The 27,464-nt window shown below is 38.3% G+C and overlaps 2 protein-coding genes across 2 annotated transcripts; one reads left to right on the top strand and one right to left on the bottom strand.

Moving 5' to 3' along the window:
- Nucleotides 1-637: 637 nt before the first annotated feature.
- LOC139741271 (splicing factor C9orf78-like) lies at nucleotides 638-13,604 on the bottom strand. Its single transcript, XM_071651867.1, has 10 exons — nucleotides 13,510-13,604; nucleotides 11,679-11,738; nucleotides 9,824-9,878; nucleotides 8,655-8,725; nucleotides 7,673-7,759; nucleotides 6,782-6,868; nucleotides 5,620-5,748; nucleotides 4,871-5,004; nucleotides 3,254-3,367; nucleotides 638-1,349 (listed from the first exon to the last, which is right to left on the bottom strand). The coding sequence occupies exons 1-10, from the start codon at nucleotides 13,596-13,598 to the stop codon at nucleotides 1,249-1,251; spliced, it is 927 nt and encodes a 308-aa protein (XP_071507968.1). The 5' UTR covers nucleotides 13,599-13,604; the 3' UTR covers nucleotides 638-1,248.
- Nucleotides 13,605-13,958: 354 nt separating this feature from the next.
- Nucleotides 13,959-22,190, top strand: LOC139741270 (glycosaminoglycan xylosylkinase-like). The gene is made up of 8 exons (XM_071651866.1): nucleotides 13,959-14,248; nucleotides 14,771-15,456; nucleotides 16,231-16,317; nucleotides 17,816-17,925; nucleotides 18,497-18,668; nucleotides 19,345-19,536; nucleotides 20,595-20,654; nucleotides 21,647-22,190. Exons 2-8 carry the CDS (start codon nucleotides 14,816-14,818, stop codon nucleotides 21,852-21,854), a joined length of 1,470 nt encoding a protein of 489 aa, XP_071507967.1. The 5' UTR covers nucleotides 13,959-14,248; nucleotides 14,771-14,815; the 3' UTR covers nucleotides 21,855-22,190.
- The last annotated feature ends 5,274 nt before the right edge of the window (nucleotides 22,191-27,464 follow it).

The following is a 27,464-nucleotide window of genomic DNA, read 5'->3' as shown; positions in this document are numbered from 1 at the left end:
GGCTATAGAGGCAAAAGCGCCCTCTCTGGTCAAACTAACTCCTTATTCCTATCTTTTACTGGGACCACATAACGTCCACATTATTGCAAATAGCACGTGATCAGGTGGCATCATTTGGATATTTCACACTAAGACTAATACAGGATTCCCTCGGCTGAAATCGTTGATCTACTGAATGAATATTGATGGAGGAAACCAGAATATCCATATTGTGCGTAATGCAAAATTTTCCCTCAAGCGCATCCAACAGTCACAGGCACACTACAGTACAGTTCTCCTAGATACAGACATGAACTATGAACTTGCTGACTCAAAAGGGATGCCAGCTTTTCACACAGTTATTGGTAGACAACACTGTTTCATTTCCCACCTGAGGATGGGGTCATATTGTTGCCTTCCTGCATGCTACCTCAGAGCACAATTTTTGTTTTACACAGGGTTTTGGTAGTAAGGAAAAGAACAGAGAATGTACAGCTTTTCTCTCCTGGCTACATACAATCTGTATGAACAGAACAAGAATTCCTCTATGGTGGGTATGTGGACAGATTACCAGCCTCACTGATATTCACTTTCAGCTAAACTTCCTACCCCCTCATGCTGGGAATTAGAGAAGAGTGTCTTCTGATCGATAGCATCACTGATGAAGTTCAGCATTCACACAACAACTCCTTCATCCCACAAGCACAATGCATTGTATTGGTTGTGGCTCTTCAGATTGAGAGTTCCAGTGGTTCACTTTCAGATTCTGAGCAACTGCATCTTCCTCGTATGTCCTGGAAGTCAGTGAACAGTCTTCAGGCTGATACATTCAGAGATGCAATATCGTTAATCTGGTGTTAATACAACCTTTTCTTTCGCCCACAAATTGGACATCAGTGGGGAGTATTCAGGTCAGGAGATAAGGTAGTGTATTTTGATATCTGTACAATTCCTCCTGAATCCATGCAATGGACAAAAAAGTTGAGACTTCACAGCTGATAACTTCAGTGATGTGGTTGTATCATGTACTGTAGGTAAACTTGCTTCTCAGTCCCACATACTGGGAGAGAGGTTGTCACTGCTTCAGCTGAGATATTCATTGATGCAGTCTGGTAGCCACATTCAACTGCTCCTCTACTGGGCAGGAGGTTGTCAGTGTTTGAGGAGAAAAGTTCAGTGATGTAGTTCAAAATCCACCTAACTACTCCTTCATCCCACCGATGCAAAATTAGTGGTGAGTCTTCTGGCCATGAGGTCCACCAAAGTCGTTCAGTATCTGCGCAACTGCTTCTTGAAGCGTTCGTAGTGATAGTCATCGGTGGCCTTCTCGGCATTTGGAACCTTCCTCTTGTGTGTCGGGGCACTCGGCTCTGTGTGTGTGGGGGGGGGGGGGGGAAGAGGGGAGAAAGTGGAAATGCATGTCACTGACTTCATCGGCTTCACATGGATCTTTAAAGGAGAAATCCAGTCCAAATATAAGTTAGTCTGATAAGAAAGAGTAAAATATTACGCGTTCAACGGTACAATTATGATTGAAATCAGATGAAAAATAAGGAAGTTATGACATTTTGAAGATTCGGTTATTTTTGAGGAAACAGCTCTTGAACGGTCAATATGAATATGCAAATGGCAAAGTGAGCATGTCATTCCCTCACAACTTGCCATATAGTTTTTACATAAAATTTTGAAATTTCCAGTTTTTCATTTAAACGTAATTATGCCCGAGGCTCAAATCCTGATATATCTATTTGATCGCCATTTTGAAGTTATTCAACCAGGAATAATATCATGTTTCACACTTCAATGACAGAAACATTGAATTTTCATTATTTTTTGTACACGATCAATGGAAAATTGTGAGGGTATGACATGGTCAACTCACTCTTTGCATATTCATATCGACTGTACAAGAACTGTTCTGCAAAACTTAGCAAAACTTCAAAATTTCATAACTTCCTTATTTTTCATCCGATTTCAATCAATTTTTTACCGTTGAGCTTGTAAGATTTTACTCTCTTTTTTATTAGACTAACTTATTTTTGGACTGGATTTTCTCTTTAACCCTCTGTATACCAGCCAAGTTGCTGTCTCTGAAGAGTTTGTGTGTAATCAAGAGTGTCAACTGAGACTAGCAAGAAGAGAGTTAAAGATGCCACCACATTACACAATAAACAATCACTACATGGTAAGAAAAGAGAAGAGCAATCTATAGGAAGAATGAGAAAGAGATTTGTACTTTTACAATCTACCAATGTGCACACTGCGTTCCAGTATTCTCATCCGGTATTGAGGAGCTTAACTAAACATCTTCCTTACCTATTATTTCTATCATTGCATGTTCATCTGTGAATAAATGAATATCCTCCAGCAGGATGTGAAAGGACGAAATTTCATCATCTGTTTATTTTCACAAATCAAAGTATCATTGTTTCTATCGTAGTAGCTATCTTGTCTCTCTGATAAAAACAGAAACGATAATATCAAAATATGACAATGCTCTGTGAACTGACATTAACTTACTTATCCTGCAAAACCTTTTCAATCAAAATCATAAGGTCTCTTTTACAAAATGTAGTTACTTCCTATTCAAAAACCATTTTATGTACTGACGAAGAAAAGGCATGTTCAGGAGTAGCGAAAGTATTAGGGGCAGTGGTACAAGCAAGAGAGTTGTAATAATCAGTATCAGTCACAAATGCAATATATAAACATCATAGATTCACAGCATAATTTTTTACAAAAATATCAACAAAAATCCTATAAACATAATCAGCAGGACTGTAAAAGTGGATATTTTTTGTGTGGGGAATTTTTTGCGCACTCTGCCATAAGATGAATTTTGCATTTCTTAATTCCATGGAATACAGACATTACATTGTGGTATTAAAATAAAGGCAAAAACATTAGCATGCTTTCATTTTCGCGCAAGTTTCTGGTTGCACAAAGGTGCATAATTTCCACTTTAACAGTATAAAGACGGCAAACAACGAGCTACTGTATATCGAGTATCATTTCATTCATGACAGTACCTGTGTTGTTGTTGTTGTTTTAATTTAAAAAGAAGAGATAGAGAAAAATGGGGCCCTATACAAATAATTCACCCCAGACAACACTGACATATACCAAAACATTATGAATCTTATAGAGATATAAACAAGAATATCAAGATATACCAAGTCTCCACAAGGGAGCTCCTATCGTCTCCACAAGGGAGCTCATATTGTCTCCACGAGGGAGCTCATAATGTACGTCTCCACAAAGGAGCTCGTGGTACCTGGTTTCCTAGGCTGATCAGCGTCCCCCACGACAACAGGTTTGGGCTTTGGTGCTTCCTCCCTGTGGTGGTGGCGGTGGTGGTGTTTGTTGGCGTAGTAGTCCTCATGCATGTCTGCAGATGACATTAACCAAGATTAAAGGACAAGTCCACCTTCGTATACATGTGGATTGAGTGAATGCAGCAATATTAGTAGAACACGTCAGTGAGAGTTTGGGGAAAATCAGACAATCTATTCAGAAGTTATGAATTTTTAAGGTATCAGCACAGTTACTGCTGGATGACATGACTACTGCAGTGCATGATGTCACACGCGTATGACGATATAAGAGAAATATACAGAGAATTTCACAAAATTTTATTTTTTGAAAAAAGTGCACATTTCCTTGACTTGTCACTGACGTATGTTAGGGGCAATATTATTCCCCTTGCCTTCTGAAAGAGGGAAGTCAAGTGTCCTTTTATCATGCGAGAAAAGTGAAAATATGTTGAATTTTCTTTATATGGATTTATTGCTGTACACATGACATGTGACACCACAAGCTGTAGTAGTGTTCTCATCCAGCAGTGACTGAGCAGAAACTTTAAAAAAAAATCTTAACTTTTGAACGGATTGTCCAAATTTCCTCAAACTCTCACTGATGTGTTCTACTAATATTGCTGCATTCACTCAATCCACATGTCTATGAAGGTGAACTTGTCCTTTAACTTTCATCACACAGAGGGAATGCCTCAAGATACACTCAACACAAACACACAACTGCCTGAAGGTAGATCTTTATTCAAATTAATGATTCTTGCATCAAGTTGTATTTCTTCGACCTGACTGACAAATGGCCCTTCATGGACATATATATTTTGATGACAGGAAATTGTCAATCAATTGCAACAAAAAACCTACACTTTAAGAGTAGCTATTGTGCATAGGTGGATGACACTGTAAGCTCTTATAAGACTGCAGAGAAAAATCACATGAGTTGGATGGATTTGGTCAGTTTCAGATGTTTGGTCTTTCAACAGACAATCCATCATAAAATGAGTAAAGGTCAGAGGTTACAGGAGTTGAATATTAAAGATCACACCTGAGGAGCACATTCTGTCAAGCTATTCTTCAAAAAGTGGCTCAGGATACCAAAGTTAATAACATCAGTTAGAAACTTGCCCTCTAACATCAGCACATTTTTTTGTTCTTTTTTGCCCTTGCATCTTAGCAGGTACAGGTATGCAATTGCACCTTTTGTAATATATTCTGAAGCTGTACACATCACTGTCTCTGAACATATCATCTGGTTGAGACCAAAGAGGTTATATACTCACTACCTATAGAGGGCAGTCTATACACAATTTCTATGATCATGAGGAGACATTGAAGTGCCCCTCTTAGTTATACCAGAGTTTGCCCTTCACACTACAGAACAATAGTACGGGGCATACTGCAAGTCTACATTCCCTGGCTGATCCTTGGCTGCTAATATGCTAGTAAGGAGTGCTGTTTACATGGAGGGGCAAGCCTAGTGCCTTCTTGCTTCATGCACTCACAGAGCAACTGTACAGGGTGCATTACAAGTAGGCATTCTAGTCCCTTAAGAGTATGTAAACTCTTTGGTTTTGACTCACATCGGGAATGCTGTACATAGTTGACGGCCATGTTGGCGGGAACGAAGGAAGTGGTGTTCTTTTTCTTATTCCTCCTCTCCTCAATGTGCTTCTGTTTTGCTTCCTCAGTCGCCTCAATGTTCCTGATCTTGGCACTGGATATTAGGGAACATAAGAATGTGTGTAAAAAAAAAAAATCAGGATTCTCCTACCACATTCAGGCTTACTTCTTTAGTATACTCAGGCTGGCAGCTAAGAAAATGTGTACTACAAAAGTATACATTGTCTTTAAAGAGGGGTTAATCTTTGTATAATATCTTTTTTATATCGCATGGACTGGGTGAGCGAGCAGACATATAAGAAACTATATATGACAAGTTTGTGATGTGTGGTTGACAATAAAATTATTAATTAGCTCATGTTCTGGTCCACAAACATTTTCTAGTATCAACATGATCAGTAAACCTGTGAAGAGAGCTTACAAATAATAAGATATACAAAATATTGACCTAAATTCTGCAGCTAGCATTCCATTAAGAAGACTTGTTATCTTTTATCATATTTTTGTTTTTGTATCCAGATGGACTGGCTGGGTCTCAGCATGACTGTACATTGCTTGATTCTATTTGTGTTACTGTAATTATTTTTGAGAAATCTAAACTAACAGCATGACTATTAAAACCTAGTCACCAACTTTAATAGCAATCACTTATTTACATGACAACAACCCCCCTCCCAAGAACTTTCAACAAGATTTATTTGTTACTCACTCAATGCCAAGGTCAACCTCTGGAATGCCAGACAGCATCTGATTGGACAACATCTCCTCAGATCTCTTCTGTGCCTCAACCTTGAGGTAGTCCGGCAACTCATACAGCTTGTCTTCAGGGGTCTTATGTCTGTGAAAGCAATGGTGTCACATTAGAAAACATCAAACTCAGATAGTTCAACAGCTATCCATAGTTTCTTTTTTATAAATATCAACAAAGTCAGTGATCATCGTGGTCAAGAGATACATTATCGTGTTGCCATGACTTGCAAGAAAATCAATCTTGGTATGCAAACAACCCTACAGATTGTCATTTCCCCCATAAATTTTACACAGATGACCCCTTTCTTATTGATTCTGCTGTAACACAATTTATTCATCTGTATCACTCATTCATTTTCTACTGGTGAACAGTGAAGCTCATTCACCAAATGATGATCAATATTATAGATACAGGACCTGCCCATCAAGCACCATCAAGCATTACATCACTAGAGATCATATCAAGGAGTTTCATGCAGTTGTAATTTTGTACCATACATACTTCCTGATATGAATGATTAATGCTTCACTTCATAACTATATTTCCAATATCTCTCTTTCTCTCTCTCCCTGTCTTGATAGCATGCAACAAACAATCATGTAATGTTTCATGTGTTATTGCTATGTTATATTGTGACGCAGAGCTCCAAAGAAAAACAGTGTACAATCACTGATGGGGTTACCCAGTTTAAATGAGACAAATAATTGATAGATGAATAGATAAATAGATGGATAGATAGATAGATAGATGTAGATAGATAGATAGAAAGATAGATAAATAAATAAATAGATAGATAGATAAATAAATGAATGAATAAATAAATAAATAAATAAATGAATAAACAAATAAATAAACAAATAAATAAATAAATAAATAAATAAATAAATAAATGAATGAACAAATAAACCTGTCTGCCCTATGTCTGACATCTTCCACATTCTGTATAGAGCAATGAGCATATTGTATGTTCACAATGCTACAGTTCACATTAAGCTTGGGACTTGCCCAAGTAGCACTTGCTTGGACACACACCAAACAGTTGGACTCTACAGTATCTGGCTTGCCAGTTCAAGTCAGTGACCTTGATGAATTATACGCATCATTGTGCTGGTCAACTTACTTAGTCGATTCCTTGGAGGCTTCTTTTCCCTCCTCGATGGCATCAAGTCCTTTTTTCTTCTTCATCTCAACTTCAATGTACTTCATCCTGAAAGCAAATACAAGGGTGAATGTGATCCACAAATTTATTTCAGTTGATCATTTGCTAAACCCTCTTAACTTGGCGAAAGTATTTTTCTAGTAATTGTTTGACGTCATTGAATGTGAATATTACTAAATGTATTGTTCAGATAAGTTTCTTTAATAGTTTCTTTGAATGACATAACACCACATGATATCACAGGCTAGGTTGCATAAACTAAACACTTCTACATAATACATTGTACATTTTTCACTCTTGTAGGAAACTTGGCAAGTCAAAATAGATATTCATCATACACTGAACAGTTTCATATGAAAACACAAAAACATTACAAGCTGGTAAAATGGATGCAACTACACACACACACACACACAAAGGTGTTTTTATCCTGACAGATTTCCTCATCAAACAGTTGGACGTCTTCTTGTTCAAAAGTTCAAATTTGCACACATGTCCAAATGAAGATGTAATGTAATTTGAGCAAGAATAGTTTATGTCTACTTCTATCAAATCGTGCAACAATAAGCGAACTGCATTCACTTTTAATGCACACACAAATCATAAAATTTGTTTTACAATAATAAACCAACAGAGAAATGCCTTCATGGCCGAATTAAGATCTGCCTTTGCAGATATTCCATGACAAAATGTGAATATTCTTTGAAAGAAGTCTTTTTGTATTTCTTTTTTTTTTCTTCTCAAATACAACTCTGTAGTGTACAGGGACGTTATGCAATTGGAGGTGCACACTGCATGTTCTCCACAAAAAAAAAGAAAGAAAAAGAGAAAAAAGTGGAAGATAAAGCTTACATTTCAGCATCTTCATCCCTTTGATTAGTTTCCACGGCGAAGGTACTGCCCATATTCGCCACATCTCTGTCATAAGCTTCATCTGACCTGCAAAACACAGGTGGTGTAAGGGAGAAATATCAAAATCCAGTGACATTTGTATACTATACAGCTGCATAGCTATATGCACAATAATATTCAGGAATTGCAGCAGCATTGCTGCAAAAAGTCTGCACTTCACAAATTGCCATTACCTACAGTAAATCATACGCATATCATCTTATCTACAGTGGCCGCCTTATTATCATGAACGCCAAATTCATGTTTATATCAAGCCCTACAGAATAGCAAATTTTGCGAGCCAACCTATGTAAATTGCGAAATCAACAACTTTTGGAAATATTGCCTTATGTAACACAAATGTGCTGTATATCATATGGAATGTAGCAAATTCCTATTAACTCTTTTTCTTCAAGAGTGATGTACACTTTGTCAGTTCGTCACTGTGATCCTACACATGTAGATTGCGAATTCTTATACGTGAATGTGAAAAGTCCCAATCCACAAAATATGATACCTGCAAATATAAGGCATATTATACAGTAATGCTACAAATGTACAGTATGTGACCTTGGTGATGACAAGCAGGTCTTTTTACTTGTCTCTTCATGGCTGACAATCTGCTGGCCGGCTCCCTGGATTGGCCATTGTTTATAGTGATGAGGTCAAGACTACATTATGCTTGAAGTTGACTTCAAGAGTGAATAGTTCAGCCACAATGCCAGTCCTACATTCACCTGTTCATCTCCCAGGAACTGATGCTGTACTGCATTGGATAAGATGATTACTTTTACATACAGTATGCATCTAAAGTATCACGTACAATACTGCAGCATAAACAGAATTAGTGTATATCTGTGGTAATTTTATGATGTCTACAGATGAAGGAGAAAAGCTCTGGTCTGGTAGAGGTCACTGTATTCAATCATAATTTGATGTTCACCTGTCTCTATTCCTGTCCTTGATGTCTTTCAGAGTGATCATTCCACCAGACCTTAGCTTGAAAGGATCATCCTGTAAGAAGACAATGCCAAGGACGTATCATCATAAAGACATCAGTGGCTTATTATTGGCTCACAACAAACATTTTCGCAGTCAGGTGTCCGTCACTTCCAGTAACTTGAGTGGAAACAAACAGCTCGCCTGTACACGTACAGAGCTTGAGTGTGAATGCAGTGCATACTAGCAGTATATGAATCTACATGGTGATACAGACGACAAAGCATGGTGTGCACCATCGATCTACCAGTTCCTTCTGTAATTTGTCAATCTTGCGACTATCAGAAATGTTAAGATGGACCACATAAGTATTAAATATTATCTGATACGTTTAACTCAAAGAGTGCCCATGGGTTTGATTTCACTTTAGATGTCACTGACCGTGACTCTGTGCAGGTGCCATATACAATACCCAGATGTCCAACCATAAGAATATACCTTGAAAACATGTAACCTTGCAATGCGATACTAACTCATACAACACATACACTGTACACACACTGAAAGTGAAAACCTTTGCTTAACTACATGTACTATTATTTTTATGTGTTCTGGACCCGTTTTACCAAGCTCTGCTTGAACAATTATAAACATTGTCATATTTTTCTGATTGAGAGTTTGATCATACTGTCATCAAGTATGATATCAAACCATACTTCTAAAAGTATTACAGAATGCGTTATCATTTTCCCTGATAGTCCATGGGGCCTGAAATCTGTGAGTAGTTCCATTCCACTGTAACTTTGTACTTTAATGCAGACTTAGGAGATATACAGTACATGTAGTACTTCAAACTGATGGGCATCCATGTGCTGACACAAGACAAGTTATCCAGGGCCCTGTTTTATGAAGAGTTATAAATGATTATATAGTTGATTTCTATCATAAGTCTATGGCAGCCTGTGTGGTAAGGACATTTAGAATCGATTTTATCTTTTGATAAAATGGGACCCACATGACTTGTGCCTGATACTGTCTTCTTTCTTTCTTGAAATAAAAATCCACACACAGTATAACTACAGCTGTATGTACAATTTTATGCTGTAAAATCAATAGAAAGGAAAAGGATTTAAACAAGCAATGAAAAAGTCATATTCAATGTTTGAGACTTACATCACCCAACTCTTCCACTTTTGTCTGTTTCTTGCCAGTTAGTAAAACAGTTGCACTGGAATAGGAGAAAAAGTGAAAATCTGATGCAGCAAACAGTGAACACCATAAATCCATGCATAGACCGTACCATTGTCAGAATTTAAGAAAGTACGAAACACAGCCTACAAAATTGTAATTGTACAGTGTAATAACATAATCATAATATTGTGATATGTACACAAGACTAACTATCACCTCTTAAAGAAATCATCTAGCTGTATACATTTTAGAAGTACTTTAACACTTGGAGGATTGCATTTTGATATTAAAAAGAAAGCAAATCAAGAACAATCACAAACATGATACGAACAAAAAAAAGAAAATCCCTGCAAAGACATTTTCAAAATATCCATGTTTCGTTTTTGCACATTAGTACTGTACATTTTGAAGAGCATGTTGCACACACCCTAGGAAGGTATATTTAAAACTGCTGCTGCCTTTTATGCAGCTGTAAGTGGCATTGGAGTATCTTCAACTCTGCATATTTCTGTGAAGTTGACTGTATTCTGGAATTTATTTTATTCACAATGTAGACAATACAAGAATTTTTTTAGATTTAATTGTCAACTCATTATAGAGGAGTAGCTGTAAATTCATAGTGTTGGTGGACTACAGCCTCAGGACTGTAAAAAGAAGAAATCCACCCTAAAAATAGATAAACTTCAAAAGGAAGAGAAAAAAAAAAAAGAAACAAAAAATATCCACTTCAGAACAATACAAAAATTACAAAAAAAAAAGATTTAAGAAATAATGAAGACATGACATTTTGAAATTTCGCTTTTTTTTTTCAGAAAAAAATTTTTGACCAGTCCTTCAAACTATTCAAATCAGTTGTCATGCTCTCATAATATCTAATTCATTCCACATACAGAACAATTTCATATTTTAGCTGTGTGAATAAAAAACGTGTCATAAAAACCACCTAAAATAAAAATGAGCAAATTCTAACTCTGATATACATTGTACTGTACAGCTGCACTGTATGGGAATATTGCTTTTACTTGTATTAGCTAAAATTAACAATTTTTCCAAATTTATGTACATTAAAAATTGTAAAGGTATGACATCATCAACTCAGTCATATGAATATTCATAAGGACTGGCCAAGAAATGTTTTCTGGAAAAAAAAAAGACATTTCAAAATGTCATATCTCCCTTATTTATTATCTGATTTTTGTTCATTCTGAAGGGAACATTTTTCTACTTTCTTTTGAAGCTTATTTTTTGGGTGAATTTCTTCTTTAAGTTTATGGATAGAAGTAGAGCCTAGCTAGAGGTCTTTGACTAAAAACGAATTACTGTCAGTAATAGTGATTTCATTTTTTTCTGTGCATGTGAGGGTGGTTAGTAGCTACAATACAATTGTACATGTGATAGTCTCCATAGAAATACATGTACGTGCATGGTTCTGCTTGGATACAAGTACATTTTCTGTTTCTGTAAATTCAGGTCGATTTTATTTTTGATGTTGTATAGATAGACAGAACTCTAGTCACTGCTATGGAGTCCACTGCTAGTCTGTACTCTTTTTGTATAGATTTATGAACTTTTATTCATCACATGAAGACAAAATATTTGACGAGTATCAGAAGTGACTTTTCCACCTCCTCAATGTCCTGTGCCAAAACACGAATGTGCAAAAGCATAGGTTTCTACATGTAGCCAGCGGTCAAATCTTTGGATGGTGTAATGGTTGAATTACAGTCAACTTGCTTTACAAAATTTGTAAATTACAGATATACATAGAGTGTGTCCATGTAAATTTACATGATATTTATATGAAGAAGTGATATGTGTATGAAGAAGCAATATTTACCTTACTCCACGAGGCCGCTCTCTAAATTTCTGTGCTTCTTTCGTTTCTTCAAGAATAGTTCTGAAATAGAATAACAAAGGAAGAATGAACATTGCAGCTCGTGCAGGGTAGTACATGTAAACTAATACAACGCAACCTGAAAAAATAATTTCAGACTTACCACATTTAGGACCAACCGGATATCTAATACCGCATACAAAAATTTGTACATGTATGATTCCTGAACTCAAATGTTTGTCATATGAACAACGCCTGGAAAAACTCAACCTGCACTCATTATACTACAGGAGACGAAGAGGCGATATGATTACTGTTTATAAGTTGCTCAATGGAAAGTTAGGGATTTCTGGTGACATGTTCTTCGAACCAGCCATTCACTCATCAACAAGAGGTCATAAATACAAGCTCTTCACCAAACGTTCGAGATTAGAACTGCGAAGTACATTTTTCAGCCAGAGAGTAGTTGCCGACTGGAACAGATTGCCTGCTTAGTGCTAGTGTTGTTGAAGCTTCCTCAATTAATAATTTCAAAGATTTGTTACACAGACATTGGAGGGGGAAAAATTCAAAACCTCTGCTCCTCAACGCACATAAAACAACAAAGTTGAAGATGATTATATCATGTTGAGGCCGGAATACTACAGGACCAGTCCTCTACTTCCGTATCACTATGTGTAGGATGTGATGTAGTGATAATACATCTAATTTACCGCCGGGCGCCCTACCCATACCGGTCATACTAGACCACAGACGACGGTCTACTTTCTACATGACAACATACTTTACATAGATTACAAACTGCAACTGTAAGTGTAGCCCAACCTTCGCACGGAGTCTCGTCTGGCAGCCACAGCGACTGGGCGCCGTATGGGCATGGCCTGTGTATAGTAGACCCTAGTGACTGTAAGTCAGTTCGGGAAACCCACTCACAAGGGGGGCCCCTCCTTATAAGTAACCCGTCCCCCTTATAAGTAACCCCGTCCCCCTTATAAGTAACCCCCGGGGCACCCCTTATAAGGAGTCTCCACGCTTTTTTGCAATGCAACGCGAAAATGAAAGGACTGCGGCAATTCGCTTGATTATGTCCATAAAGGCATTAAAGCTTCACAAGTTTCCTAGTTACTCACGAAATTTGAGCAAAATCGGTTCGAGGCATCATATCTAAAATCATGGATTTAAATGCGATGTCAAATGACCCATGCGAATGCTGAAATGCGAGCGATTACTGGCGTGAGTGTCGCCAGGCGCGGCGGCGCGGCAATGCTTGAGTGCAGACGTGGCGACTGAGTACATGTACTCACGCCAGTAATCGCTCGCATTTCAGCATTCGCATGGGTCGTTTGACATCGCATTTAAATCCATGATTTTAGAAATGATGCCTCAAACCGATTTTGCTCAAATTTCGTGAGTAACTAGGAAACTTGTGGAGCTTCATGCCATGGACATAATCAAGCGAATTGCCGCAGTCCTTTCATTTTCGCGTTGCATTGCAAAAAAGCGTGGAGACTCCTTATAAGGGGTGCCCCGGGGGTTACTTATAAGGGGGACGGGGTTACTTATAAGGGGGACGGGTTACTTATAAGGAGGGGCCCCCCTTGTGAGTGGGTTTCCCGAACTGAAGTGTACAGTAGTCTATGCAGTAGGGCCTACTGACTACAGTACTGAGTAACTGTGGTCGCGCTATTTCCAGCACAAGCACAAACAAGAACGAGTGGGACTGTACTAAAGCAAAGTCGTATTATGCAGTGAGTTTAAACCTATTTCGGTGTTGAACGCACGAACAACAAACAAAAATATTGCGTGAGGAAAGTTAGTATATCATATTACTTACGAAACATCAAGGGTAGAATGATCTTCGTCCTCAGAATCGGAGGATTTCCTCCTTTGTCGGATATTTCGTTTCTTCCCAGAGAACGCCATCTTGAAAACAAGAAAACATTTGATTTGCAGTCGTTTGCTATAAACATATTTTATATTAGTAGCATTTAATCCCCATTATAACCTATACAATGTAATTTTATCGAACACAAAATGTGTCGAATTATTATTCTTAAGCATTATTTGAAAATTCACTATTCAAAAGCAAATATACGCAAGATATATTGGATTTTGTTTTATAAAGGCTAGCGAATAATTCATCAATTTACCCGACTACAGACTATACCCAAGATCTACAACGTTACATTGAACCGTACCGCACGCTAGCGCTTGTGATGTGTTGTGTGAACTGTGAGTACGTGGCTGAAATCCTTCTGCTTTTTCGGATGGATTCGCGTGTCTTTAACGTTAAAGTGCTACGAATTCCTAACACTCAGATGAAACGGCGATCACAGATGTAAATTAACTTATGAGTGACATACCCTGTGATATGCGTTGAGTTTTTCTGGATTCTGATTTATATATTCGAAGGTTATTCTTTCAAAAACTCGGTGACAGTTATGAGTGAGTGGAGCACAGTGAAGTGATCGAACCGGGACGACAAGCGGAACGTCGCCCGCCCCGCCGGGCCCGAGAGTTTCCGTGACTCGTTCGGCCAGGGAGGGCCTGGCCCTGAATCGGGATTTTAACGGGTAAGAATGACAAAAAGAAATGCCCTACCTCTATTATTCTTACAGGCATTTACGGTCTAATCTTGCAGGAAACGTGACAGTCATTAAAGCTATAAAGATCTAGCAATACCGTCTAAACAATTAAACTTACTCTCTTCTGAAAATCAAACTAAATTTGATGCTCTGCCTATCCTATGCCTCTTGCTCTGCTAGGCTCTAACGTTAGACCGCCTAGCTACTTGTAACATGTTAAATTTAGATCTACAAAATTCGATCAGCAAATTTAACCCGGGATTGACTGTCGAAGGGAGATAAATCACACAAACATGTAACAATGTTACAAGTGTACATGTAGGGACACATTTTATTGAAATTCTACATTACCCCCCTAAAAATGCAGCACATTTGTGTTACAGACCGTAGTATTTTTCATGAGATGCTGATATCATGAATGTCGGTCCACTCACAAACCTTAATGAATTACTTTAAAATGTATAACATATAAATTTTCAGTGTGCATTATTTTCATTGTGACCTGCACAGATGACCAAAAGTGAAAAGATGTCTGCTGGAGCTGCTTAGAGGAAGATGAGGCTAAAAGTCAAATGGGTGATACTGTTATCCATTCTCATTGTGAGTCTGTGGCTCCTGGTCATTGTGGTGCTGCCCTCTCCACCAAGCACGAGCACTCGGGAGAGGAATTCGCGAGAGCAGCGGCAGCCCGGCGTAGATGACGCTCTGCAAAATGTCGACAATCGCAGCATCAGGAGACCAGGTGTTGAATCAAACGTTGAACACGTCGAGGGCAAACCCGCTTTGCCAAATGGAGGTGAGGACATCGTGGACATTGGAAATGACAAGGAGAGTGAGGAAGCCCTTGGCGAGAAGGAAGTCCCGCATGAGGTCGAGATCGAAAATGGCCAGGGGGCTCCCCAGAATGGACCGAATGCGCTGGATAAGTTTCAAAACGATACGCATCCCCTGGAGCAGGACCTCGTGCCATTGTGGAAACCAAGGACTAGATACGAATATAGCGCAATCTGGGGCAAAGCAGGGCAATGGGTCAGCTCTGACCAGATCACGCCGGCCGCGGCTAGGGAGCTCGGGACAATCCTGCACGCCATGGCCCATGCCCCCATCACGAGAGCCGATGTGGGCTTCAAGGGGACGCAGCTGAAGGCTCGACTGACACTAGAAGGTGGTCAGCTGGTTGTCTTCAAACCAAAGAGGTATGACTTTGTATACAACAAAGCTTGGATTAGATCCCAAGTAGTGGTAATTTTGGAAACCAACAGAAACTACTTCCTCTTCCTCTTCTTCTCTCTCAGATTATGTCTGCCTCCTGCAAGCTTGAAGATTGCTACCGATTGTTAATGTAGTACGTGTGTGTGGTAGCAGGGTTTGGGAGCAGACGGCATATATACAAGGTGCAAGTGAAGATATTTTAATTTCTGATTTAGTTCTGGCTTTCATTCAACTTTAGATGGAAGGCTGTTGAAAAGAGAATATTTGCTGTGCTTTGTGGGAAATGTCCCATGCCCTTATCGATACTGCCCTTGGAAACAAAAGAGAACCCCCTTCCCCCCTCCCCCCCCCCCCCCCCCCCCACACACACACACACACACACACCCAAGAAAAAAAAAATGACATATATTCATTTTAATCTTGAGAGCAAAGATGCATTAAGTGAAAAGGCCCAGTATTTTTTAACACTTAACAGACAGGTGCTTAGTCATCTTACTTGCCCTACAGTGATTTTCAGTTGTCCTGGGCAAGCAGAGTTCATACATTGTAAGTGGGTGTGTGGCACCCTGGTAGATAGTAAACATGCGAGGTTTACAAATACACCATAGGTTGTAGTAGCAGCACACCCAGCAGCTCCTTTTTGAAGTGAGATGCTCTTGGAAATATGATCAATGCTTTTATTTCATAATCAGTAAAAGTCACCTGTTGTATTCATGAACAATAGTTTCATTTTCTCATCTTATGTGAATTCATTTTAGATATCCTCGTGAACATGTGATCTATGGCACTCCGTATGCCGGCTATGACAGACACAATGGAGAAATTGCTGCCTTTCACTTAGACAGGTGAGTATTCATCCCTTCATTCATATCTGTCATATCAGGGCTCCATTTCATAAAAAAAAAGTTGCAACTCTTTGCTGCAATGACGAGTGTCATGGTAATGACAAGAACCATGCTTCATGACTGGCTATTGCCACAATAAGTTGCCATTCTGGTACTTGAAGTGTTGTTATCATTTGTATAACAAAACATCTCTTCCAAAATGAGACACAGGTCTTTCCACACTTCTCATGAATTATTGAACTCTCATAATGAGTATTACTGCAGTGTGTAATGACACCACTTCTAGAACTGTAAAATTGCACTTTCTGCTACACCGTTGTATATTCATATTGTATTTGCCTGGCTAATACATACAATGTACATAGTGTGGCACTTCTGTTGTAAATTGCACAGCTTTCCCAGGCATTTATGCTTGTGTTTCCATGGTTTTGTTAACTATGACTGATTTACAAGCTTGAGACACTAAAACTAGTGTGCATGCTGTGTGAGTATGCCAAGGGCTACGCTCTATTTGACTGTAATATTAGATTAGAATGCATTTAAATTGGTCAAGAGATGCATAGTTCAAGGAACCTGTGCAAAATTGAGTGGTGTCATCGCTTTACCTTAGTCTTTACAGAATATTATTTTTCAGAGTGTTTTTGATTCTTCTATAAAGTCAGTTATAGCTTTGTGCTATTTCATGATGTCCAGTCTTACATCTGCCACATCATAATTTTGATATCATCAATGTCAGAAAACACTCTGCACACTCTCTCTGAATGTATGATCACCAAAGTTGTGGTCCAATCTTATTAATTATTACACATACAAGCCACTTTTTCAATACAATAAAACCATGTATCAATATTCCTGCAAGGGGTTTACTTAATGACGTACAATATTGTTACCATAATACCTGTCCTATGCATTTTACATTACCCGTATCAATGGAGAAAAGGAGTACAATATTGTTTCCAATATTGTACTCTGCTGTCAATATCGTACTCAAATGTTTCTTTATACACGCGCGCGCAGTATCGCGTCCTCGCGTAAGAAAGTGCAGTGGCATTGCACGATGAGGTTGAGAATGCGCGCAGGGGTTGAGAAATGCGCGATAAGGTTGAGAAATGCATGCCATTACCGTGCGTAGATACACGTAAGTATACAAGTTGAAAGGTTAGATTTTGTAAACAATAAATTGGTGAGTGAAACCCTTTTTCATTTTTTTTTTCTATATGGAAATTGAATGTGATGTTGTAGTGGAAAGTGGTTTGTATGTATAATAATAATAATACTGGATTTCTTTCGTGGTATATCAGATATATTGCATTCATCAACATGAATATTGCACTCGTCTTCGACTCGTGCAGTATTCATGTTGATGAATGCAATATATCTGATATACCACTCAAGTGCATCCAATATTACACTGTATATAGATATTCCATGATGGGATGATTGCTATTAAAACTTTTGATTAGTTCTGGTATAATTGTTTTCTTTGATCCCATCCCAGAGTGCTGGACTTCCGGCGAGCGCCAATAGTGGTTGGCCGTGTGGTCAACCTGAGAACTGAAATATTACCTGTTGCCTCCCCAGTATTAAAAGAGACTTTTATGGAACAAAGTAAGAGTACTACACGTCTTATGAAGAGATCATTGTGTTTCATATACATGTACTGTATTTCTAGTTTCAGCAGAATTTCACTGAACTGATTGTTTGAGGTTCATGTACAATGGTGACCACATACTGTAGTTGCTTATTGGATAAGTGAAAAATGCTTCTGTATGCCAGTCTGTTTGTAAATCTATACCAATGTCCCTATAATAGTTTCACTCCTAATTTTGTTACTACTTAAGTCTCATATATTTGGTATTCATTTCTCATCATACTTACATGAAAATGCCATTGCAAGAATCTATATTTCCTACTACGTGTATATAAATATTCCGTGAGAAAGGTATGATTGTTTTTCGTCTTTTGTTTCATGTCTTTCCTGCTGAAATGTCAACAAGCCACTGGCATCTGTTTAATGTCAAATATTTACCCACTCAGAAAACATTTTATTTATTTCTTTTTTTTAATCAGATGGCAGGGCATGTTCTGATTTTTAACTGACGTACGTTGTATGCTGTGGGACATTTCTTATCGTTTTGAGATACAGTATGTGTTTTGAATTGTTTTCTGTCTCTTTCAGATGATAATTTGTGTTTTTATGGGAAGTGCTATTACTGCAAGCCAGATTACGCTGCTTGTGGGGATGGTGACCTCATGGAAGGGTCATTGACCCTCTGGTTGCCCTCTGACCTCAAGCTGAAGAAATGGAGACACCTGTGGTCACGGACATACAAAGACGGCAAGAAGGCAAAGTGAGTCGGAAAAAAACAGACGAATGAATCTTTGAAACTCTCAAAACTTTGTAAATAGATCTGCCTCACTAATGGGATGCAAAGTCACAAGTTTTTCTATCCCTTTGAAAGTAGGAAATATGCAGTTGGTTTTCACTTGGTTTTGTCTCGTCTGCGTAGCAGAAGTGAGACATTATACATCACTTCTCCGTCATTGTCGTCCTTGGAGGCATCATAAACGTCGGTGTCGTCAACAATTTAGTGTACTCTCTCTAACTCTCCACAGCTATGAGCTTTGGCTACCAAACTCACACCACAGATACATAACTAAGCACTGTACTCACGGTATTGTGGTGTACTCTCAATATTTTTCCACAGATTTGAGCTATGACCGCCAACAGAGGTCAACAAGGTCAATGATGTTCCCCCCTCTTCCACGTTCTCTTTGATTAATATTTCATCCTCACATGAATATTCATCAACATTCTTCCATACATTATCAATATTCATCAGCATTCATCCATTCATTATCAATATTCAAAAGCATTAGTTCATTTGTTAATAATGTCTTGATAAATGCTGCTAAATATTGATGTGTTCTTGAATGTATACTTAGTGATATCATAAGATGTGCTCAAAACAAAAATGAAGAATAAAAAATCACCTGAATGACTTTCAATTGGTCACCTATGTTTAGATGGGAGACAGATGACCACTACTGTGTGGACCTGCTGAAGAGAGTGCCCCCTGACCGCCACCCTCTCCTCCTCCACATGACGGACGCCGCCGTGTTCGACTACCTCATCGGCAACGCAGACAGGCACATGTATGAGACCTTTGAGAAGGATGGCGACAGGGCGATGCTGCTCCACATGGACAATGCAAAGAGGTTGGCATTCACTGCATGCAAATCTAAAACAAAGCCACTTTATCTAATGCTGAAAGTTTGTGTGTCCTGTTGCAACTCTGAAGTTACCTGTAGACCCCTGTTACATGTGAAAGGCAGCCTGAGGTCGGCCTGAGACTGCTTTGATAAACTGTGAATTCCTCTTAGAATGGTATGCTCTGGATTATATCATTAGTGGTTTCTTGGCATCTGACAAAAAGTCAAAAGCCCTGTCCTCATCTCCACCAATACTTTATTATCTCTTTGAAGATAGGGCAGAAAACAGGAAAAGTATGGAATTGTTAAACTAACACGGTTTAATGAAACTCTTAAAGGGACTGTACAGTACTGATTGAGATGAGGATTCAGGTTTATAACATTTCTAAGTGAGATAATGAGAAACCTCTTATGAAATATGAAAGAGCATGTAATTTTTAAAAGGATTCAATGTTTATTTGATGAAAATTGGTTTTCAAATGGCCGAGATATCCAAAAGAGTGATAATAATAAAAGGCGACAGGCCACGCCTTTTATTAGGATCTCTTTGTTTCACCTTGTTTTTGGATATCTCGGCCATTTCAAAACCGATTTTCATCAAATAAAATTTTGATTCCCCTTAGAATTGCATGCTCTTTGACATCTCATAGAGTGGTTTCTGAATATCTCGCAAAATGTTAAAAGCTAAATCCTCACCTCAACCAGAACTGTACAGTCCCTTTCATATCTGTGTCAACCACATAGCAATCCTTATCCCCATCTGTCAATGATGATGTCATCGCCCTACAGCTCTCCCAGTATTTTTTTCCATGGACAATATTATAAAATGTTTTCCTTTTTTTCTTCTTGCCAGTCATTTAGCAACTATATCTTCACTTCTACAAGTTATTTTCACTAAACTATATCAGCTCTTGATTAATGTGATGCATTTAATGTAATAATAATAGTGAATTTAATCATGTGTTTGATTGTTTTGAATGTGCAGTGGCAGCTGAAAGATAGATCATATTTTTTTAGTCTTCTTCATGTGTGTTTGATTTTTTACTTCTTCCCATCCCATGTAGCTTTGGAAATCCATACCTAGATGAAGGAACAATTCTTGCACCAATCTATCAATGCTGCAGGTGAGTACGAGAGCAACAAAGCGGCTTTTCTTTTCTCTCTTTTTTTTTTTCAGTCACAAGCAGGATTTCATTTCACGCATGGAATGCTACAGATGCAAATCACATCAGATAACATACTCGTTCCTCCTTCAGAAAATCCTCTTATGCATGTAGATTTTATGTGCAAAGGAGTCAGATTTAACATATCATACTTGGTACATGAGTTTTGCGTGAGAAATTGCAGTGTTTTCCTGCATCATTTAGTGTAAACAACACACCATGTTTTATGTATACAGTATGCCCTTTTTTCCCTGATGGGGCATGGTAACATGTCAGATGTTTCTTTTCATGCAAAACCAGAGACTCAACCTTTGTCTTCCTCTTCATCATGTCAATTTAAAATACAATATTGCCCTTATCATCACCTCTCTTGTAGAGTTTAGAAACCTGATCTTATGCAACATACATATGTAGCTCCCCTGGAATTTAGCATAACTTCCTAAGCTTTGTCATTACCAATTAATAGTAATCCAAACTTCACCTACAATATAGTTATAAACTTAGCAAGCCCACTTGGAAGTATCAATGTGCTTCAGACCAGCACGAAGGTCATGGTTAAACAATAGGGGTATTAAGGGGAAGTACTGTAACTTATGATATATTTGCGCCATGAAATTTTAGTGAATTGGAGCTGTCGGCCTTTTTCGTGGCATGAAATTTTCATGAATTGCCAGTGGCATTCAATACATATAATGTAGACAAGAACTTTTGTGTGCATTTTAATTTCGCAAATCTTGGTGCTCGCGAAATTCGCAAAATTAAAATGCACGTGAACATTCTTCATTTTACAGTAGATCATCTCTATTCATTGACAATTAGTCTCCAGACATCTGTGCTGGAAAAGGTAAAAAAGTATTCCAGTGTGCGTGCCAATCAGCACACACAGTATAGTAAGGTTTAAGTTTCTTCAGAAGAGAAACTAAAGCATGCCATTGTTTATCCCCCTGGCATAGGTTGCGACGCAGCACGTGGACCACCCTCCAGCAGTACAAGGACGGCCGCCTGAGCCATGTGATGAGTCAGGTGCTCCAGCACGACCCCATCGCCCCCGTCCTCACCAACTGGCACCTGGAGGCGCTGGACAGGCGGCTGAACGACATCATCGACACCGTCCACAACTGCTTCACCAAGCATGGCGAGGATGTGGTTCTTGTGGACTGAAGCTGGTTGTGTCTTCGTGGTAGGCAATCTTTAACCCCTTCCATGCCAGGGACTCTGGACAGAGTGTACAATGCTACGTGGTTTGCTGTGCGAATCGGCAGTTGAAGCATGTAGAGGTATTTATTCAAAGGGGCCGCATTGTAAGTATGCTCTTGCAATACTGGGACTTTTTGTCGACAGCAAATATCGCCAAAGCCTCACCCCTTGCCAGAGCTGAGCTCCTCCTGTTCCCTGTTATTAACCCGTTGAAGACTAGTCCCGAGTACACTCGGGCAGATGTCAATGGGAAATATGTGTTACAGCAAAATCAGCTTGTCCTCAATGGGTTAAAGCCAAGTCCTGTCTCTGTTCTCTCTAACTGTGGGGAAAGTGACCTATAACCCCCAGTCATTGTCCAGAACTACAGTCAACCATGCCTAAGTCAAATCTATTTGAACTGAAGTAATAGCTTTGACTCAGAGAAAATTCGACTTACGAGGAATTAAAATCAATGTGATATAAAGAAAAAAGGACTTTAAAAGACCTTCGACTTAGGCGATTATTTGACTTATGTGAGGTTGACTGTATCTACCAGGTTGAGTACTAATTAAGTATAGTGGAGACAGCACTTTAATGACAGTGCTAGGCCAGAAAAAGAACAAGCTGCGCTAAGCGTGCCAGTGTGGAAATGGGCAAAGTAAAGTCTGTGGCTAAAGAAGATCTTGTGCCAAGAATGGTATGGAGCTAAGAGAAATCAGAGAGAACAAGGAGATTGATACATTTGTGAAAAGTTTGAGTGTGTGTTGGCAAGACTATTAATACCACCAACAACTATCAAGCTAGAGAATGATAGAGTAGTCTATCATGAGCTTTAATCTTCTCTTGTAGAGAGAATACATTTCACTATATATGTGACATTTGTATAATTTCTCTGTGTTTTATTTACAAATTTTGCGTGTCGATTGATATTCTTGAAATCAACAACTCATGAAAATATTGCCTCTTGTAGCACACATGCTGCATGTCATCTCTGAGGTGATACTACCTTCTGTGGTTTATTGCGAATTCAATCATACACAGATTTTTTTTACGATTCCAAATTTGCACAATATTATATTTGTAGAATATGTAGCATATACAGTATTTTTTTTTTTTTCAGCTGTAAGCTAAATTGATTCTGATGAGACATGTTAGCTGTATTAGGTAAATCTCAGTAGCACTGTGTGAACAATTAAATCAAAGTGCATGGAATCGTGATGATCAAACTTATCAAATTTGGGGATTCTGCTGTGCAGAAGAATCAAGCATATAATTTAGTGGCGTTCTTGATTGAAACTAATCATCTTGGTGATGTGTGCAAGTTGTAGACATTGTAAGAATCACTCAATTTAGTACACAGCATGCTTGAAATGACAAAAAAAATGAAATAGATTTTGTTTCAAATATCTCTTTCAATATGCCTTGTAAATGAGTTATTTATTCATTTCTAATAGCATTGTGCCAAATATTTTAGAACTTCTTTTACATTGATATTCTAAGGTGATGTGACTGTTTCTATTTCTTGTAAAGTAATGATATGATTTCTTAGCCACTCTTTGCCAAAAGAAAGATAGGATTCATGTCATGAGCCACACACAAAATATACCAAAAAAAAAAATCAATCATGTGCTTTTAAGGTTTGTGAAAGGACCCACTCTGCTTTATAGCTTCTACCCTGTGCATCGACATCTCTGAAAATAATGTGCACCTTTCAACTCTGAGTTCCCAATCAAAGTACTTTACTGTCTTCTGTAATAATAGTGTAGTGCAGAATTGTTACTTCAACATGATTATTGATATACGACCAAGTTTAGGCCATTTGCTTCTATAACATCACAGAATGTGACAGTAGCCAGTGCTGGAGTACTACAAAATGCACTGTAGGTTTTTATCTTATGTATGGTCATCATCAGGGTATTCCCCATCATCATCACCACACCTACAATCACTTCTATCTTAATCACTGCTTTAGACATTGTTGTCGTCATCATCATCAATATCATTATCATTATCATCATTATCATTATCATCACCATCATCATCATCATCATCGTCATCATCATCACCATCATCGTCATCATCGTCATCGTCATCATCATCACCATCATCGTCACCATCATCATCGTCATCACCGTCATCACCATCATCACCGTCATCACCGTCATCACCATCAACATCATCATTGTCATCAACATCACCATTATCACCTTCATATCATCATCATCATCATCAATCATTGTCACTTGGTTCTCGTCCTGCGTGTCAGTGCTATCACTGTCATCACAATTATTATCAATACTATCATCATCATCATCTCCACCATCACATCGTTTGTCATCCAAGTTTTGCTTGCATCCACCCACAGACTATTTTCCAGAGCCGTTGCTGTGGCAATCAAATGATACTCACTCTAATTTCTGTCCTCACAATTATCTCAGTGAGGCAGAGCTCGACACCCACACGTGTGCTAGGGGGTGCAATTTATGACATCGCCCCCAAAGCAGTATAGATCAAGTACCATATATGGCTAAAATAAACTCCAGACAAAGGCAATATAATGCCAATTCGTGAAATTATGTATCACAACACCCGACCCTATTCCAAGATGTATTAAAGTCTGTCAAATCCTCTTGTGTACTTTAATCCCGAGTATACTCGGCCAGGGGTCTATGGGAAATGTGTGTCAGCCCATCCTCAATGGGTTAAACAATGGACTAGGGAGCTATGATTTGATGTGTGCTAGTTTCTTTGTAACTCTTCAGCTTAGTTTGCGATAGTATGTTGCATGTGTTGCCCTCGTTTTAGATCCAAAAGTTTGAAAATTGCGAACGAGGGAATAAAGCCAAAAGTTGAGACCGCTGGGCATGAGCTTTCAAAGTTGAGCGTGATATAATTCCTGTCATTGTGGATAGAGATACATGTACATATGAGGCATGTGCCCAAAAGGGTTCATTATGGCACCCAGGGTATCAGTAACCGTCAGCCTGTTTGGATGTTTGTGTAGCATTCTCCATCTTGCAATGTTGTTTGATTTGCAAGGTTTGTTGTAGGTCTATGAAAGTCATCAGTTTCCAAGTCTTGTCATTCTAGTTAACCAATTCCATACTGAATTCTGAAATCCCCATAGACTTAATACACAGGCCACCAGGTTCCCGTATGGAAGGGGTTTAATTGTGGGCATAAAGTGGTTTAAGAACAAATGAAGGAAAAACACTGAAACACCATTCTTTTTGTCAGTGTCATATCTCTTTAACATCAAGATCCTTTTTACGATCGTAGTTGGGACTACTTGATATGTGGAAAATTATCTGAAATTTGTATCACAATGTGAATTTTTCCTATTTGTTCCTAGAGAGGATTGTATACAAGTGTTCAAATTCTGCTTCATGTCACATCGAGGCTTTTCACTGTGTATCCCATCCCATGGTTCTGTGAAGTGGATACACATGTGATGTTTGAACAAAGATGAAGCCACATCATACAGTGCAGAGTCTACATACGTAGCCCCCATGCCATAAGGCGGCTTCCAAATACTGCATGAATTTGGTACTAAACCTTGTGAAGCTCAATCTATAGTATAGGAAGCCACATCATACAGAGTCTACGTACGTTGTAGTCTCCATGCCATATTAAAGGCGGCTTCAGAATGCTGCATGAATTTGGTACTAAAATCTTGTGAAGCTCTATCTGTACTCATTGATAATTTCATCTGAGGTCGACACCCATGGTTGTGATAAGAGTGGCAGAGTTTCTAATATCTGTGGACAAGGAGAGGGTAAAAGCTTCATGTCCGTGGCATGCTTTCAAGAATATATCAAGTGTTGGCTGTGGAAAGGAAAATCATGTAATGATGAATATGTATGCTAAGAACTGATCCTTTTGAATCTGGGGGAAAAAAGGAAGGTGATGAATATATATATTTATAATTTGATATACTAGTTTATTTGGATTAGGATAGAAAATAGGATTTGCATAGTGTAATATCTAATGTATAATGTCTTACCGTTGGCCAGGAAATATATGTTCTGGCCTTCGGACATGATGTGTGCTTTATCTCAACTCAGTTGTGGTCAATCCAGCCTCTGGTTGCCATGGTGATTGTGATCTTGTACGAAGACTCCATGAATATGTCTTGCCAAAAAGATGTTCGTGCAGCTCATAGATATTTAAAGGGATGGTATGGTATTGGCTGAGGTGAGAATTCAGCTTTTAACCTTTTGCGAGATATTTAGAAACCACATAATGAAATGTTAAGAAGCCTCCAATTCTAAGAGGAATTCAAAGTTTATTTGATGAAAATTGTTTTTGGAATGGCTGAGATATCTAAAAACAAAGTAAAACCAAGCGATCCTATTAAAAGGTGGGTCCCACCTTTTATTAGAATAGCTTTGTTTTGGATATCTCAGCCATTTCAAAACCAATTTCAATCAAATAAACCTTAAATTCCTGTTCGAATTGTATAATCTTTCATATTTCATAGGAGGTTTTTCATCTCACAAAATCATCATAAAAAATGTTGGAAATCTCAAATCCCATCTCAACCAAAACTGTGCCATCCCTTTGAATATGGAAAGACGTTCTGTGTTACTAGGGTTCGTAGCTCATGACCTCAAACTTGAGGGGTCACAGATGTATACACATTGTCATTAAACTTTGTGTACATCTAAGTTTTATTGAAAAATGTTTATTGATTACTGGAATTGGATACTATTGAAGACTTGTAGAGACAGAATGCTTTACTGTTGTGAATCCTTACCAAGTCAGCTATTTTTGAAACTTTGTCTCCCAACCATATGAAAAAAACAAAACAGACAGTATTATTGTAAAGGAATAATCATGGCTATTATTCAATTATATTTAATCTAATGATTGATATCACTGGATAAAAGAATATTAGGATAATAAAGTAAGTATGAATTCTTCCTGCGGCTCTAGACTAGCCATGCATCATGTATGCGAATAAAAGAAATCATGCACATGGACAAAACCAATGATAAAGGCAAATGTTTAGAGCTGATTTTTTTTACCAGACAATCAGAAATATGAGGAAAATCTATATTTAAAGTCTTGCTGTCCTGGTTTGTACATTTTGATTTCGGGTTCATGGAATGATGCTTCTTAGTTTTTGTTTTTTCTCTAGATTTAATGTGCCAGAGGCATCACAGCTTTTGTTTATAAATCCATCTATCTAAATTTATTGTGCCTATGGCATTTTAATGAATATATGTCAATACTGGTAATCGGGGGATGAAGTTAGACGAGGCACTAACATAATGAGATTTGTTGTTCTTGTTCATTTGACCTTGTACACTTACGTGTATTTGCCTATTCATCTACCGGTAATTGTATTAACTTGCCAAGCCATTTCATTGGCTTTTGGTTAATCCCCCCCCCCCCCCCCCCCACCCCACCCTCCCTGCCATGTTTGACTCAGGCATGGCATTGCCACAGCCTGTGACAAATGCTATGGTGATATTGCACAGATTAAGGGGATTAATTAATCCTGGAATTGAGAAGAATCATGCGTTAGGAGTTTCTGTGCAATTTGTACTTGTATTGATAGGTTGGTTTTTGCTGCAGATCACGACTAGT

This window comes from Diadema antillarum, unplaced genomic scaffold, assembly GCF_040938485.1.
Source record: "Diadema antillarum isolate AM-2024a unplaced genomic scaffold, OU_Dant_1.0 seq00000912_RagTag, whole genome shotgun sequence".
In the NCBI taxonomy this organism is placed as follows: domain Eukaryota; kingdom Metazoa; phylum Echinodermata; class Echinoidea; order Diadematoida; family Diadematidae; genus Diadema; species Diadema antillarum.
This window is presented reverse-complemented; position numbering and strand designations above follow the sequence as displayed.

Bases quoted from the DNA above. Each gene is read 5' to 3' on its own strand.
- LOC139741271 (XM_071651867.1), bottom strand. From the start codon at position 13,598: ATGGCGTTCTCTGGGAAGAAACGAAATATCCGACAAAGGAGGAAATCC. The intron at 9,879-11,678 runs GTAAATATTGCT...CTCCTATTCCAG, and splicing joins GAGCGGCCTCGTGGAGTAAG to TGCAACTGTTTTACTAACTG. The intron at 8,726-9,823 runs GTAAGTCTCAAA...GTCTTCTTACAG, and splicing joins AAGTGGAAGAGTTGGGTGAT to GATGATCCTTTCAAGCTAAG.
- LOC139741270 (XM_071651866.1), top strand. From the start codon at position 14,816: ATGAGGCTAAAAGTCAAATGGGTGATACTGTTATCCATTCTCATTGTG. The intron at 18,669-19,344 runs GTGAGTCGGAAA...ACCTATGTTTAG, and splicing joins AAAGACGGCAAGAAGGCAAA to ATGGGAGACAGATGACCACT. The intron at 20,655-21,646 runs GTGAGTACGAGA...CCCCTGGCATAG, and splicing joins CCAATCTATCAATGCTGCAG to GTTGCGACGCAGCACGTGGA.